The 13,498-nt window shown below is 50.6% G+C and overlaps 1 protein-coding gene across 2 annotated transcripts in view; it reads left to right on the top strand.

The window, feature by feature from the left end:
• The window catches only part of OTOF (otoferlin), a 100,421-nt gene that overhangs the window by 308 nt on the left and 86,615 nt on the right, over window positions 1-13,498 (top strand). For both annotated transcript variants that reach the window (XM_058020825.1, XM_058020826.1), the window contains exons 2-3: window positions 5,740-5,798; window positions 10,271-10,359. In XM_058020825.1, the coding sequence (XP_057876808.1) occupies window positions 5,740-5,798; window positions 10,271-10,359 (148 nt within the window). The remainder of the gene's footprint in view (window positions 1-5,739; window positions 5,799-10,270; window positions 10,360-13,498) is intronic.

Below are 13,498 nucleotides of genomic sequence, written 5' to 3'. Positions count from 1 at the left end.
GATTTGGGGGAGAGGGATTGGGAGGAGAGGGATTGAGGGATCAGGAATTGGGGAGAGGAACTGAGGGATTGGGAATTGGGGAGAGGAATTTGGGGAGCGGGAATTTTGGGATCGGGATTTAGGGGAAAGGGACTGGGAGGCAGGAATTGGGAGAGAGGAATTGGGGGTCGGGAATTGGGGTCAGGATTTGGGGGAGAGGGATTGAGGGATTGGGATTTGGGGAGAGAGAATTGGGGGATCGCGATTTAGGGACTTGGGGAGAGGGATTGGGGATCAGGAATTGGGAAGTGGGAATTGGGATCAGGATTTGGGGGAGAGGGATTGAGGGATCAGGAACTGGGGAGAGGGATTTGGGGAGCGGGAATTGGGGGATCGGGATTTCGGGCAAAGGGAGTGGGAGGCAGTAATTTGGGGGAGAGAGATTGGGGGGGTCGAGAATTGGGGAGCTGGAATTGGGATCAGGATTTGGGAGTTCAGGGATCAGGATTTGTGAATTGAGGGACAGGGATTGGGAGGCAGGATTTGGAGATAAGGTATTTGGAGGAGAAAGATTGGGGGATCGGGATCTGGGGGACAGGGACTGGGAGGGCAGGGATTGGGGGACAGGATTTTGGGACAGGATTGGTGGGGCAGGATTTGGGAAGTGGGAGCTGAGGGACAGGAATTGGGGTAGAGGGGTTTAGGATCGGGATTTTGAGGGCAGGGTTTGGAGGTATAGGATTTTGGGGAGCAGGAATTTGGGACAGGATTTGGGGGACAGGAATTGGGGAAGTGAATTGGGGAAGAAGGATTTGGGGAGTGGGATTTGGTGTGCAGGAATTGGGGGAGAAGGATTTGAGGGAAAGGATTTGGAGGTTCAGGATTTGGGGGAGTGGAATTTGGGGTATCAGGATTTGGGGTATCAGGATTTGGGGTGCTGAGGGACAGGATTGGTGGAGCAGGATTTGGGAAGTGGGAATTGAGCAGCAGGAATTGAGGGACAGGTATCTGGGATAGGTGCAGGGTTTGTGGGACAGGATTTTGGGAAGAGAATTTGAGGGAGAGGATTTTGGGGAGGTGGGATTTGGGGTGCAGGAATTGGGGAGAAGGATTTGAGGGAAAGGATTTGGGGGAGTGGAATTTGGGGACAGGATTTTGGGGGAGCAGGATTTGGGGACAGGATTTGGGGTGCAGGGTTTGAGGGATAGCATTGGTGGAGCAGGATTTGGGAAGTGGGAATTGAGGGACAGGAACTGGGGGCAGGATTTTGAGGGTGGGATTTGGAGGTTCAGGGTTTGGAGGACAGGATTTTGGGAGGAGAATTTGGGGGACAGGACTTGGGGGATGGAAAGTGAGGGAGATGGGATTTGGGGTGCAGGAACTGGGCAGAAGGATTTGAGGGAAAGAATTTGGGAGGGTGGGATTTGGGGAGAGGGATTTGAGGGGCAGGAGTTGGGGATCAGAAATTTGGGACAGGATTTTGAGGGCAGAGTTTGGAGGTGCAGGAGTTGTGGGAGAGGATTTGGGGATGAGAATTGTGGAGCAGGATTTGGGGGAGAGGATTTTGAGGAGGTGGGATTTGGGGTGCAGGAGCTGAGGAGAAGGATTTGAGGGAAAGGATTTAGAGGTTTGGGATTTGGGGACGGGAATTTGGGGTATCAGGATTTGGGGTGCAGTGTTTGAGGGACGGGATTGGTGGAGCAGGATTTGGGAAATGGGAATTGAGGGGCAGGATTTGGAGGTGCAGAATTTGGGGGACAGGATTTTGAGGAGGTGGGATTTGGGGTGCAGGAATTGGGGAGAAGGATTTGAGGGAAAGGATTTAGAGGATCGGGATTTGAGGAGTGGGATTTGGGAACAGGATTTTGGGATGGGATTTGGGGACAGGATTTTGGGGGAGCAGGATTTGTGGAGAAAGATTTGGGTGTGGAATTGGAGGGACAGGATTTGGCAATCGGGAATTGGGGTCCGGATTTGGGGGTGGAATTTGAGGGACAGGATTTGGGGAATCCCAGCATACATCCCTGCCTCAGTTTCCCCATGCATGACCCCAAACCCACTCTTTTTGGGATTCCCTGCCCTCGGGTTTATCCAGGGAAAAGGGGGGTGGATTCCCAAGGTGAAATTCCCACCGGGATCCGCAGCAGCTCCAAAGATTTCCTGGGAAGGAGCAAAAATTCCCCCGGGGCTGTGGAAGTTCCGGAGCTGCCGGAGTTTTCCCAAGGCTTGGGAAAGTCTCGGGATGGGATCCCAGCTCTTCCAGAGGCTGGGAATGCATGGAGGGAGAGTGGGATGGGGATGGGAATGGCGATTCCAGCTCAGCAGGGGAAATCCAGGAATTCTCTCAGTGAGAAAAAGGGGGGAACAGCGATCCCAGCTCAGCGGGGGAATTCCAGGAATTCCATTGGGGTGGAAAAGGCAAGAACAGCGATCCCAGGTGAATTCCAGGAATTCCATAAGTGAGAAAAAAGGCAGAAACAGGGATCCCAGCTCAGCCGAGGAATTCAAGGAATTCCGTCAGTGAAAAAAAGGCGGGAACGGTGATCCCACCTCTGCAGGGGAATTCCAGGAATTCCATCGCCAGCCTGGATCAGCTTCCCCTGCTCTTAATGAGCTCGGGATCATTAATCAGGGATAATTAACTGTCAGCTCCCTGTTGTGCTTCCAGCTCCAAGAACATCCCTGGAAAAAAGTGGAATTCCCAGGAAATCCACTATGGAGCCCTGGGAGATCCCAGATTTCTGGTTCTGGACATTCCTGCTCCCGAATCCAGCCCAAATTCCCAGTGGGACTTTGGGAATTTTGGGATCTGTTCCGGCTTTGGGTCCCGACTGGAAAACAGGGAATGATTTCCCACTGGGAAAGGGGAGCTTGGGATTGTGGGATCTTGGGAAGGAATTCCTGGCTGGGCTGGAATTCCCAGAGAATCCTTGGATCCCCGGCAGTGTCCCAGGAAAGGTTGGAGCACCCTGGGATATTGGGATTGGAACGGGGTCATGGGATTGAAAGTCCCTTTCCACCCAAACCATTCTGGGATTCTGGAATTCCAAGGAAGGAGTTTCCAGGGTGGTTGGATCAGAGTCCTGAGGGTTTTTCCTGCCCTTTTCCATCCACAAATTCCCATGGAAAAGGGGATTTAGGGTCACGCCAGGATGCAGCCAATGCCTGATGCTTCCAGGTGGGAATTCCTTTTCCCAGGCTCATCCAGGCCCTGGCCAGGAAAATCCAGCTGCTAAAAGGGGCTGGAAGCAGCTCGGGAAGAAATTCCAGGTGTGGTTGGATCCGGGAAGCGGATCCAGATGGATCCATCCCTTGGATGTGCCTGGAGAGGGATTTGGGCTCATCCAAAGCTCAGCAAACCTTGGATCCACACGGAAAACCTTCAGCTCCAAAGTTTCTCACATCTTTCCCAAATTCCTGAGTGGGATTTGGGCTCATTCCCAGCTCCAAAGCTGCACCAAACCTCAGATCCATAGGGATAAAAATTCCGCTCCAAAGGCTCTCGGCATCTTTCCCAAATTCCTTGTATCCAGCGGGAAACTGAGGGAGCAGCTCCGTGCAGACTGGGAATTCCAGGGATGATCTCTGGGAACCTCCTGGACATGCAGCTGGAATGTTGTGGGTTATGGGAGAGCTCTGGGACCGGAATCCGGGATGAAATATTCCATGGGACACAGGAGCCGGCTCGGGATGAGGGGATGGGAAAAATCCATAAGGATAAATCAGTGGGACAATCCTTCAGGAACTTTCTGGCATGCCATGGATTCCAGAACAGGAAAATGGGAATTTTCCATGATCTTGGAATCATGGAATTATTTGGGATTAAAGGGATCCTAAAGCTCATCCCAATCCACCCCCTCTGAGATCTCCTCCCTTCATTTGGTTTCCCTGGGAATGCTCTGCTGCCCCCTCGCTCCAGGAAAATTTGGGAATGCTTCCTGGGAAGTGTCCTGCTGGCTCTTGGTCCTCTCTGAGCCATTCCTTAAATCCCTGATGAAATTTCGGCCCTTGGATTAAACCCAGGCTGCTCTGAACCCCATGGGAATCATTCCTTGGGAATAATTCCTGCCTGGAAGGAGCAGCCCAGGGCTGTGGGATCCCCATTCCCAAAGGGATTGAAATCCCTGTGGATGTGACACTTGGGGACACGGATCAGGGGAAGATGGAGTCGGTCCGAGAGGGGTTTTCCAACAAAAATAATTCCATCTTTCCATGGTTCCTTCCTTAATCCAGGCCCTGTCCTGCCCTGGGGTGGGATAGGACGTGTTCCAGGCACACTGACCTGGAATTCCAGGCCTGGAATGTTTCCGGTAGGTGCTCAGTCCCAAAATCCATTGGGAAAAACTTTTCCAGTGCCTCTGGAAAAGCTTTGGACCCTTGAGCATGGAATGAGGAGCTCAGGATCCCAGCTCCCGGATGGATATTCCTCATTCCTCTGTTTTTTCTGGATGGGATTCCCTTCCCCATCCCAGCCCCATCCGGCAGTGGGATCTGCTGGAGCTCCCGGGTGGGAGAGGAAGGAGAGAAATCCGGGATAAAGCATTCCCGAGGCTGGAGTGGGAAGTGGTGCTGCTCCTCCTCTCCTGGGAATCCCAGGAGCTGCAGCGTTTTCCAAACTGGGGGAAACTGAGGCACAGATGGAATTCTGGATCCACAGGAGCAGCCAGGGAGGGTGGGAGGTGGATCCCGCTCTGGAAGTGGAGGGAAAAGATGGATTCCATGGCCAAAATCTGCTCCAAAAATCCTGGAATAGCAGGGATTCTTCTCCACCCTCAGCTTTGGATTTGGCTCCCACATTCCCAAGGGAATCCCAGAGGATTCCCAAGGGATCCTGTGAGGATCCAGAGTGGAGGCTCAGCTTTGCCTTTAGGATTCCCCCAGTTTTCCATCAGGGATTTGGGAATGGGACTGTACCCGGATGGCTCCAAAAGGCTCCCAGATCCATTCGGAAAAATACATGGAAATAAACAGGGATGACTCCAGGATTTTCTGGGAATTCCGAATTTTCAGCCTGGCTTTGGATGGGTGGATTCTGTGGCCAAAATCCACTCCCAAAACCCTGGAATATCAGGGATTCCTCTCCATCCACAGCTTTGGATTTGAGTCCTACATTCCCAAGGGACTCTGTGACGATCCAGAGCTTTCAGCTTTGCCTTTAGGATTGTCCTGGTTTTCCATCAGGGATTTGGGAAAGGGATCAAATCTTGGCAGATCCAAAAGGCTCCCAGATCCATGAACACATGGAAAGAAACAGGGATGACTCCAGGATTTTCTGGGAATTCCATCTTTTCAGCCTGGCTTTGAGGAAAAGGCAGGAAAACGGGGAATTTCCATCACCTGGCCCATTTGTTGGGAAGCTCCAGCAGGATCTGAGCTCTGCTCCAGAGTCACTTTCCCACGGGAATTCCCACTTCATCCCAGCTTAATTGCGTTTGTGTCCGGGGCTAATTAGGGAGCTGGGAGTTAATGGATCACAAGGAGCTGCCAGGAGAGGTTTCCTCTCGGGAATGGGGCTGGAAAATGAGGGATATCACTCATGGATACCCCCGGAGAACCGGCGGATAACGATTCCACCTTCAGGAAAAGTCGGGATGCTCCTGGATTGGGAAGGGTTGGAGCAGGGAGGTGCAACAGGATTAAGGGATCTCTCCCAGGATGTGGAATTCCAGTGGGATTTTTCCATCCAGATCCCAAAATTCCAGGGTGTCACCAGGTCTTTCAGCCCTTTATCCACCTCTTTTCCTTCTTTTTATTTTCCAGGACTTTCCTTCTACACTCGAGTGCTGGAAAACTGCGAGGACGAGGCCAAGTTTGATGAGGTAGGAGAATTTTTCCATTGTTTTTATCCCAAAAATCCCACTTGTTTTTCCAGGATTCCCTGTCCAGGTGGACACTCAGGATGCCCAATCCTGGTGAAATCCCTCGTCCCAATTTTTCTTGGCATCTTCATTGTCTGCTCCAAGGTTTCTCCTGGCAGGGGCCAAACAGGATTCCTGGCTGGACACAGGTGGGAAAATCCCTGTGGAATTTTCCAGGGTGGGGGGATAAATTAAAAACATAGAAATTTCTGTGTTTTTTGCACTGAATTTCAGGAAAAATTGTTTTTCCAAGCTGGGAAAATCCCGCTGGGATTTTGGCTCAATTTTCCTTTGTTTCAGGAAGAAAAAGTTGGGATTTCTCCCCCCCCCCCCCCCCGAAATTCCTTCTTTTTCCTTCAGGCACAGAATTCCCAGTGGAGCTGTGGCTGCCCCTGGATCCCTGAAGTGTCCAAGGAAAACCCTTGGAGCAAACAGGGATAGGGAAATTTCCCTGCCCATGGAATGGGATGGGATTTAAATTCCTTTCCTGCTGAAACCATCCCGTGAACACTTCCAGGGCTGGAACATCCCAAATTTTTGGGAATTTTTTCCCCCTCCAAGCCCCATCCAACTCCATCTCCCACCAGCCCTCTGGGATTATTTTCCACCCCATTCAGCACATGCCATTGGAAAACTATATTTGGGAATGGTTTGGATCATGTTTGGATCAGGAGCTCTGTCCAGCCTGGAATTCCAGAAATTTCAGGGAAGCAAATCCCTCCTGGAGCAGCCACAGGTTCTGCGATGCCACAGGGGCATTCCTGGATCAAATCCTTCCTGCTGAGGGAATATCCAGGGAATCTCCACCCTCCTGTGGACACAGGGAATTCCTGGGAATATTTGGAGTTCAAACCACTCGGATTATCCATGGCAGATCCCAAATCCTGGAGCAGGATGGGAGTCAGGTTTGCTTCCCAGGAATAGGGACAGGACAAGGGGAAACGGCCTCAGGCTGTGCCAGGGAATTTGAGGCTGGATTTTGGGAATAATTCCTCATGGAAAAGGTGGGCAGACCTTTGGAGGGGCTACCAGGGAGGTTTGGAGTCCCCATCCCTGGAGGTTTCCAAGGAATTCCTGGATGTGGCACTCCAGGAATTGTTCTATTCCTATGTCTTGGACTCAATGATCCCAGAGGGTTTTCCCAACGTGAATAGTCCTTGGATTCTGTGATGTCAGAGCTGAGGAAGTCCGTGATAATTCCCTTTTATCCTGCCCCTCTTTTCCGTGGTAATTCCTTCTTTTCCTGCCCCCTCTTTTCCGTGTTAATTCCTTTTTTCCTCTTTTCCGTGTTAATTCCCTCTTTTCCTGCCCCATCTTTTCTGTGTTAATTCCCTCTTTTCCTCCTCCCTCTTTCCATAAATCAGGATCCACCCCCAGGCAGGATTTGGATTTCAAACCCCGGCGGTTTCCATTTGTTTGGTTCTACTCCATTTCTTTTCCAATTATTTTCTCTTTCATTCCTTAAAGAATTCTGCAAACCCTCTGCTGCCCTGGATCCTTGAATATTCCAGAGGCTGTGCACAGCTCCCCAGTTAATCAGGAATGTTTGTGTTTCATGCTGAAATCCCAAAGGATTTCATCTTGGAAAGGCTTTTCCTGCAGATCCCTCACAGCCTGGGAGGGAAGGGAATCTCTGGGAGTGAAGGAGCCCAAATTCCTGGGAGATGAAATTTCCTGGGATAATTTCGAACAGGCCCTGAGGCAGGAGCTGCTCCTGCCAATTCCAGGAAACACAAACCATGGAATTTTGGGCTGGAAGAAACATTAAAACTCATTCCATTCCAGAAACAGAGACACCTTTCCTGATCATTCCAGGAAACACAAACCATGGAATTTTGGGTGGGAAGAGATCATAAAACTCATCCCATTCCAGGGACAGGGACACTTTTCCTGATCCCAGGGTATTCCAAGCCCTGTCCAGCCTGGCCTTGGACACTTCCAGAAATCCAGGGGCAGCCACAACTTTTCTGGGAATTCTGTGCCAGGACCCTCCCAGTTTCCCATTGTTTTTTTCCCAGCACTTGGAAAACCCCTGGGATTAAGCTGTGGCTCCAGCCATGACTTTTCCAGGGTTATTTTCCTGCTTTTCCTTTGGCAAACGCGATCCCAGAATTTAGTGAATCCCAGATGTCACCCCCCACAATTGCTGCCACTTCCTCTGTCTTTCCTTGGATTTAGAGTGGATTTCCTGGGATTTGGTGGATCCCAAAGCACATCCAGCACCTTTTGGATGGAGGTTGGACAGGGACAAGGGAATCTGGCTGGGAAAATTCCCATTTTTCCCCTCCTCTCTCTGGGAAATCTCCTGGTGCAGAGCCCTGAAAAGTGGGAATAGGGCAACTCCTCAGGCCAGAGAGATTTGGCATTCCTGCAGAATTCCATCCTGGAAAGGACTGTCCAGTGGTGGAATTCCCAGAGGGATTTCAATCCACGTGGATGTGGGGAGATGGACCAAGGGTGGCCCCAGCAGCGCTGGGAATTCTTGGATTCGGTGATCTCCAAGGATTTTTCCAACTCCTTGATTCCATAACCTTGGGATTTCTGGGTGATTTGATCACCGGATCCAATTCCTGGAGCATCAAAACATTTGGGAAAAAACCAAGGAGAAATTCCATCCCCACACTGGGAGCTCGGGATAAATCCTGCTGCAGGATCCGTTGGCGCCATTTCCCATTTCCCTTTATATCCCAGTAATTTTCCCTTTGCTTCCTTGACTCTGCAGACCAATTAAATCTGGGAATAAATAGCTCGGGAAGTGCTGAGGAGGCACCGGTTCCTTCCTGGGAATCTGCTGGATGAGCAAATTCTCTTCCCGTGGTTTTCAATCCCACTCTGCTGCTCCTGGGAGGGATCCTGGATCCCGGATCCGCTGCCTCTGGCACATTCCCAACCCGGGGTGCACCAGGAGTGGCTTGGAAGGGGGGATCTGGGAGTTGTGGGGGTTTGGAAATCTGTGAATCCAGAGGGTTGGGCTGACAGAGGGATTTGCCTTGGGAAGTAAAAAAAACACACACAAAAAAGGAAAGGGATCATATTTTGTGGAATCATGGAATGGTTCGGGAGGGGAGGGAAATAATTAAGGATTATCCAGTTCCAACTGTGACACATCTTGCTATCCCAGGGTGATCCAACCTTTCCTTGGACACTGCCAGGGATCCAGGGATTCTCTGGGAATTCCAGCCCAGCCAGGAATCCCTTCCCAAGATCCCACCATCCCAAGCTCCCCTTTCCCACTGGAAGCCATTCCCTGCCTCCTGCCCCTCCAGCCCTTGCCCAAATCCCAACTCTCCTGGAGCCCCTTTGGGATGGGGAAGCGGCTCCAAGGATTCCCTGGATCCTGCCCTGATCCAGCTGCACATTCCCAGCTCTCCCGGCCTGGCTCCATATTCCCATCCTCATCCAATGTCTGTACTCATATTTTCCACATGTGAGTCCATGGAATAGTTGGCCCTGGGCACATCCTTAGTGACATCCCTGTGAAACAATCACTTTTCCTGGGAAAAGAGGGTTTTCTCCATCCCCTCCACTGGTGCTCCCTGGAACACTCTTGGTTCATCCCTGTCCTCCTTTTCCCAAAAAAATCCTGGATCATCCTAGTCCTTCTTTTTCTGAACTCTCCTGGTTCCTCTCTCCTTTTCCCAACTGATCCTGGCTCTTCCCTCTCCTCCTTTTCCCAAAACTCTCCTGGCTTTTCCCACTTCTTTTCCCAGCTGGTGCTGGCCCATCCATCTCCTCCTTTTCCCGGCTGATCTTTGCTCATCCATCTTTTCCTTTTCACAAAATCCTCTTGGCTAATCCATGTCTTCCTTTTCCCAAAATCCTCCTGGCTCTTTCCTCTCCTTTTCCCAAAACTATTCCGGCTCATCCCTCTCCTCCTCTTCCCAGCTGATCCTGGCTCTTTCCTCTCCTTTTCCCACCTGATCCTGGCTCAGCCCTCTCCTCCTTTACCCCCAAACACTTCTGGCTCATCCCTCTCTTCACTTTCCCAAAATGCTCTTGGCTCATCGCTCTCCTCCTTTTCCCAACTAATTTTCGCTCATCCCTCTCCTTCTTTTCCCAAAAAACTCCTGTCTCTTCCCTCCCCTTTTCCCTCTCCCCCTTTTCCCAATGAACCTTTGCTCATCCCTCTCCTCCTATTCCCAAAAAACTCCTGGCTCTTCCCTCCCCTTTTCCCTCTCCCCCTTTTCCCAATGAACCTTTGCTCATCCCTCTCCTCCTATTCCCAAAACTCTCCTGGCTCACCCCTCTCCTTGTCCCAGCTGATCCTGGCTCATCCATCTCCTCTTTTTCCAAAAGCTCCCAGCTCATCCCTCTCCTCCTTTTCCCAGCCAATCTTTGCTTGTCCATCTCTTCCTTTTCCCAAAAGCTCCCAGCTCATCCCTCTCCTCCTACTCCCAATTAATCCTGGCTCATCCCTCTCCTACTTTTCCCAGACTTTCCGCTGGCCGGTGGCGACCAACATCGACGGGAATGAGATCCTGGAGATCCAAGTGTTCAACTACAGCAAAGTCTTCACCAACAGGTGAGTCCCTCCTTCCCACAGCCCACACGAATCTCATCCCGCGGGATGTGGCAGCTCCGCCTCCCTTTGGGGGCGGGAGGGAATTCCCAATTTCCTGGGAATTTCCAGTGCCGGGGGTGAGGAATCCACCCCAGGAATTCTGCGGTGCTCAGCACCAAGTTTTTCCCAAGTTGTGCAATGTGTTTCTGTAAAATTTCCATGTTTTAAAGGAAATTCGACGTTTTTGGTGGATTGTCCAGGCAGAAGTTGATGCTGGAATGTTGTTTTCCTGGATTTTCCAATTCCTGTGGGTGTTGGGTTGATTGTGTCCGGGGAAATTGGGGCTGCCCCATCCCTGGAAGTGTCCAAGGAAAGGTTGGATGAGGCTTGGAACCACCTGGGATAGTGGGAAGGATTGAGCTTGGATTGGATGGGATTTAAGGGCCCTTGTGGACACCTGGATCAGGGAAGGATCCAGGGAATCCTTGGAGCCGCTTCCCCGTCCCAAGGGGGCTCCAGGAGAGCTGGAATTTGGGCAAGGGCTGGAGGGGCAGGAGGCAGGGAATGGCTTCCAGTGGGAAAGGGGAGCTTGGGATGGTGGGATCTTGGGAAGGGATTCCTGGCTGGGAGGGCTGGGAGGAGAAGAGAGGAGCTGGTGCTGGGAATGTCCCTCCAGGAACGCTTGGAATGTATGGAATAGGAATTCCCATTAAAATGAGGCAGTGCTGGAACTCCAGCAATTCCTCCTTTTCCAGGGATAAGTTGGAGGAGAAGGAGAGTGGAGAGGAGGGAGAGTGTTGGGAACATCCCTTCAGGATTGCTGGGTATATTTGGAATAGGAAATCCCACAAAACTGAGGAAGTGTCAGAATCCCAGCCCGTTTCCTTATCCAGGATTAAGTCGGATGAGGTCATGATATTTTTGGGGACATCCCTTCAGGAATGCAAGGAATAAATGGGAAGAGAAATTCCATTAACACAGGGGAGTGCTGGAACTCTGGCCTGTCCTCCAAATCAGTTGGGGGAGAGGAGGGAGAATTTTGGGAACAACCCTCTGGGAATACTGGTAAAAATTCAGGAAAAGAATTCCTGTGGTCTGTAATTCCAGCCCATCCTCATTGCCCAGAAATGAGTTGGAAGAGGGAGGAGGGAGAGGATTGGGGACACCTCTCCAGGAAGGAATGTCTGGAATAGGAATTCCCACAAAACAGAGGCAGAGCTGGAGCTCCAAATCCGCTGGAGGAGGAGGAGGAGGAGGGAGAGGCTTGGGAAAGCTGATCCGGGCGCCCCATGAATAATTCACGAGCCGCTGATGAAGGCCATTGATCAAAGGCCTGGAAAAAGGCGGGATACCTGATCCAGGGCCTGATCCAGACCCTCCGGAATGAGCAGGGAGTCACGTCCCGGCGGCTCCCTTTGTTCCCTGTGCCTGTGGCTGTCACCAGCAGACAATTCCCGGGAATGTGATCCCGGTTTGGGCTCATCCAGGTGCCTCTGGATCCTGGTGGGTTCATCCCAGCTCCGGAGGGTCCCCGAGAGCATTCCCAGGGTGATGAGTATCCAAGGAAAAGGGACGAGGGAGAAGCTCCTAACCCCCCCAGATGGGCAACAGCATCCCAAAAATCCTGCCCCCATCTCCTGGATTGGGAATTTCCGGGCTGGGAATCTTTCCAGGACACATCCAAAGCATCCAGGAGCCACATCCTGCCCGTGGGTCACTCCCAGGTGGAAATTCCCACTGGAAAATCTCCACAAGGGGGAAGGATGAAAAATTGTGGGGCCTCCACATCCTGAATAACACCCAGGAGATTCCCATGGCACGGAATAATCCATCAAAATCCCTCCTGGAAAATCCTGGTGTGAGGAGGGATGACCTGGATGGGAATACCGGGATCCTGCTGGAATTCAGGTGTTTTCCATGGTCTTCTGTTCTCCTGGGAGACCCTTCAGAACCACTCTGGGATGGGAGAAAGTCCCTGGGATGTTCTCCCATGGTTCCGTGCCCTGGGAGAGGCTGGATGGAGGAAATTTGAAATCCCAATTCTTTTTGGGATTTGAGCAGAAAAAGCCACCACAGGACACTCCTGAGGGATGTGGGAATGGGAATCACAGCCAGGCAAGGGGAATATCCAGTGAAAAAAGCAGAGACACAACCAGGGATGGATCCAAGAAGCAGCCGTGATCCAGTGGCTACGGAGCCTGTGGTCCCATTCCCAAACTTTTGGGACTTTTGGGACTTTTGGGATTTTTGGGACTTTTGAGCCTTTCCGAGCAGGTTTTCCTTGTGCAGAAAGCAGGGATAACACCAGGCAGAGACCCCAATCCTTAAGGAATGTGCACAAAACCCAGGAGCTTTTTCTCCGGGGGGGTTCTGTCCCCTCCTTGTCCCTGTTTTCTTTTGGAGCCAAAGGCCCAAGGCCACATTCCAAATCTGGAGCAGAGATAATTTTCCTATGGAAAACCCATCCCACAGAGAAAAGGCGGGAGCTGCTCCGTTACCTGACAGGGACACAAAGATCCGGATTCCGAAGGGTTAAATCCATCCCTGGAGTGTCCGGGATGGAAACAGAGCTTGGCCCCATCCTTTGTTCTTCTCCAGCCATGGAGATCCTGGCACAGCTCGAGTCCTTTGTGTCTCCGGAGGGATCCTTGTTTCATCTGTGGAAAATTATCTGGGAAAATAATCTGTGGAAAATTATCTGGAAAATCATCCGTGGAAAATTAACTGGAAAAATAATCAGTGGAAAAATTTCCAGAAAATCATCTGCAGAAAATTATCCAGAAAAATAATCTGTGGAAAATTATCCAGAAAATAATATGTGGGAAATTTTCCAGAAAAATCATCTGTAGAAAAATATCCAGAAAAATAGTCAGTGGGAAATAATCCGTAAAAATAATCAGTGGAAAATAAACCTGGAAAATCATCTGCGAAAATTTATCTGGAAAAATAATACTTGGAAATTTTTCCAGAAAAATAATCCACAGAAAATTATCCAGAAAAATAATCAGTGGGAAATTATCTGAAAAAAAATCATCCATGGAAAATTATCCAGAAAAATAATATGAGAATTATCTGGAAAAATAATATGTGGAAAATTATCCAGAAAAATAATATGAGAATTGTCTGGAAAAATAAGATGTGAAAAATTATCCAGAAAAAT

Source organism: Melospiza georgiana, chromosome 3 (genome assembly GCF_028018845.1).
Source record: "Melospiza georgiana isolate bMelGeo1 chromosome 3, bMelGeo1.pri, whole genome shotgun sequence".
Classification (NCBI taxonomy): domain Eukaryota; kingdom Metazoa; phylum Chordata; class Aves; order Passeriformes; family Passerellidae; genus Melospiza; species Melospiza georgiana.
Note: the sequence above shows the minus strand (reverse complement) of the source record. Positions and strands in the feature narration are given on the sequence as shown.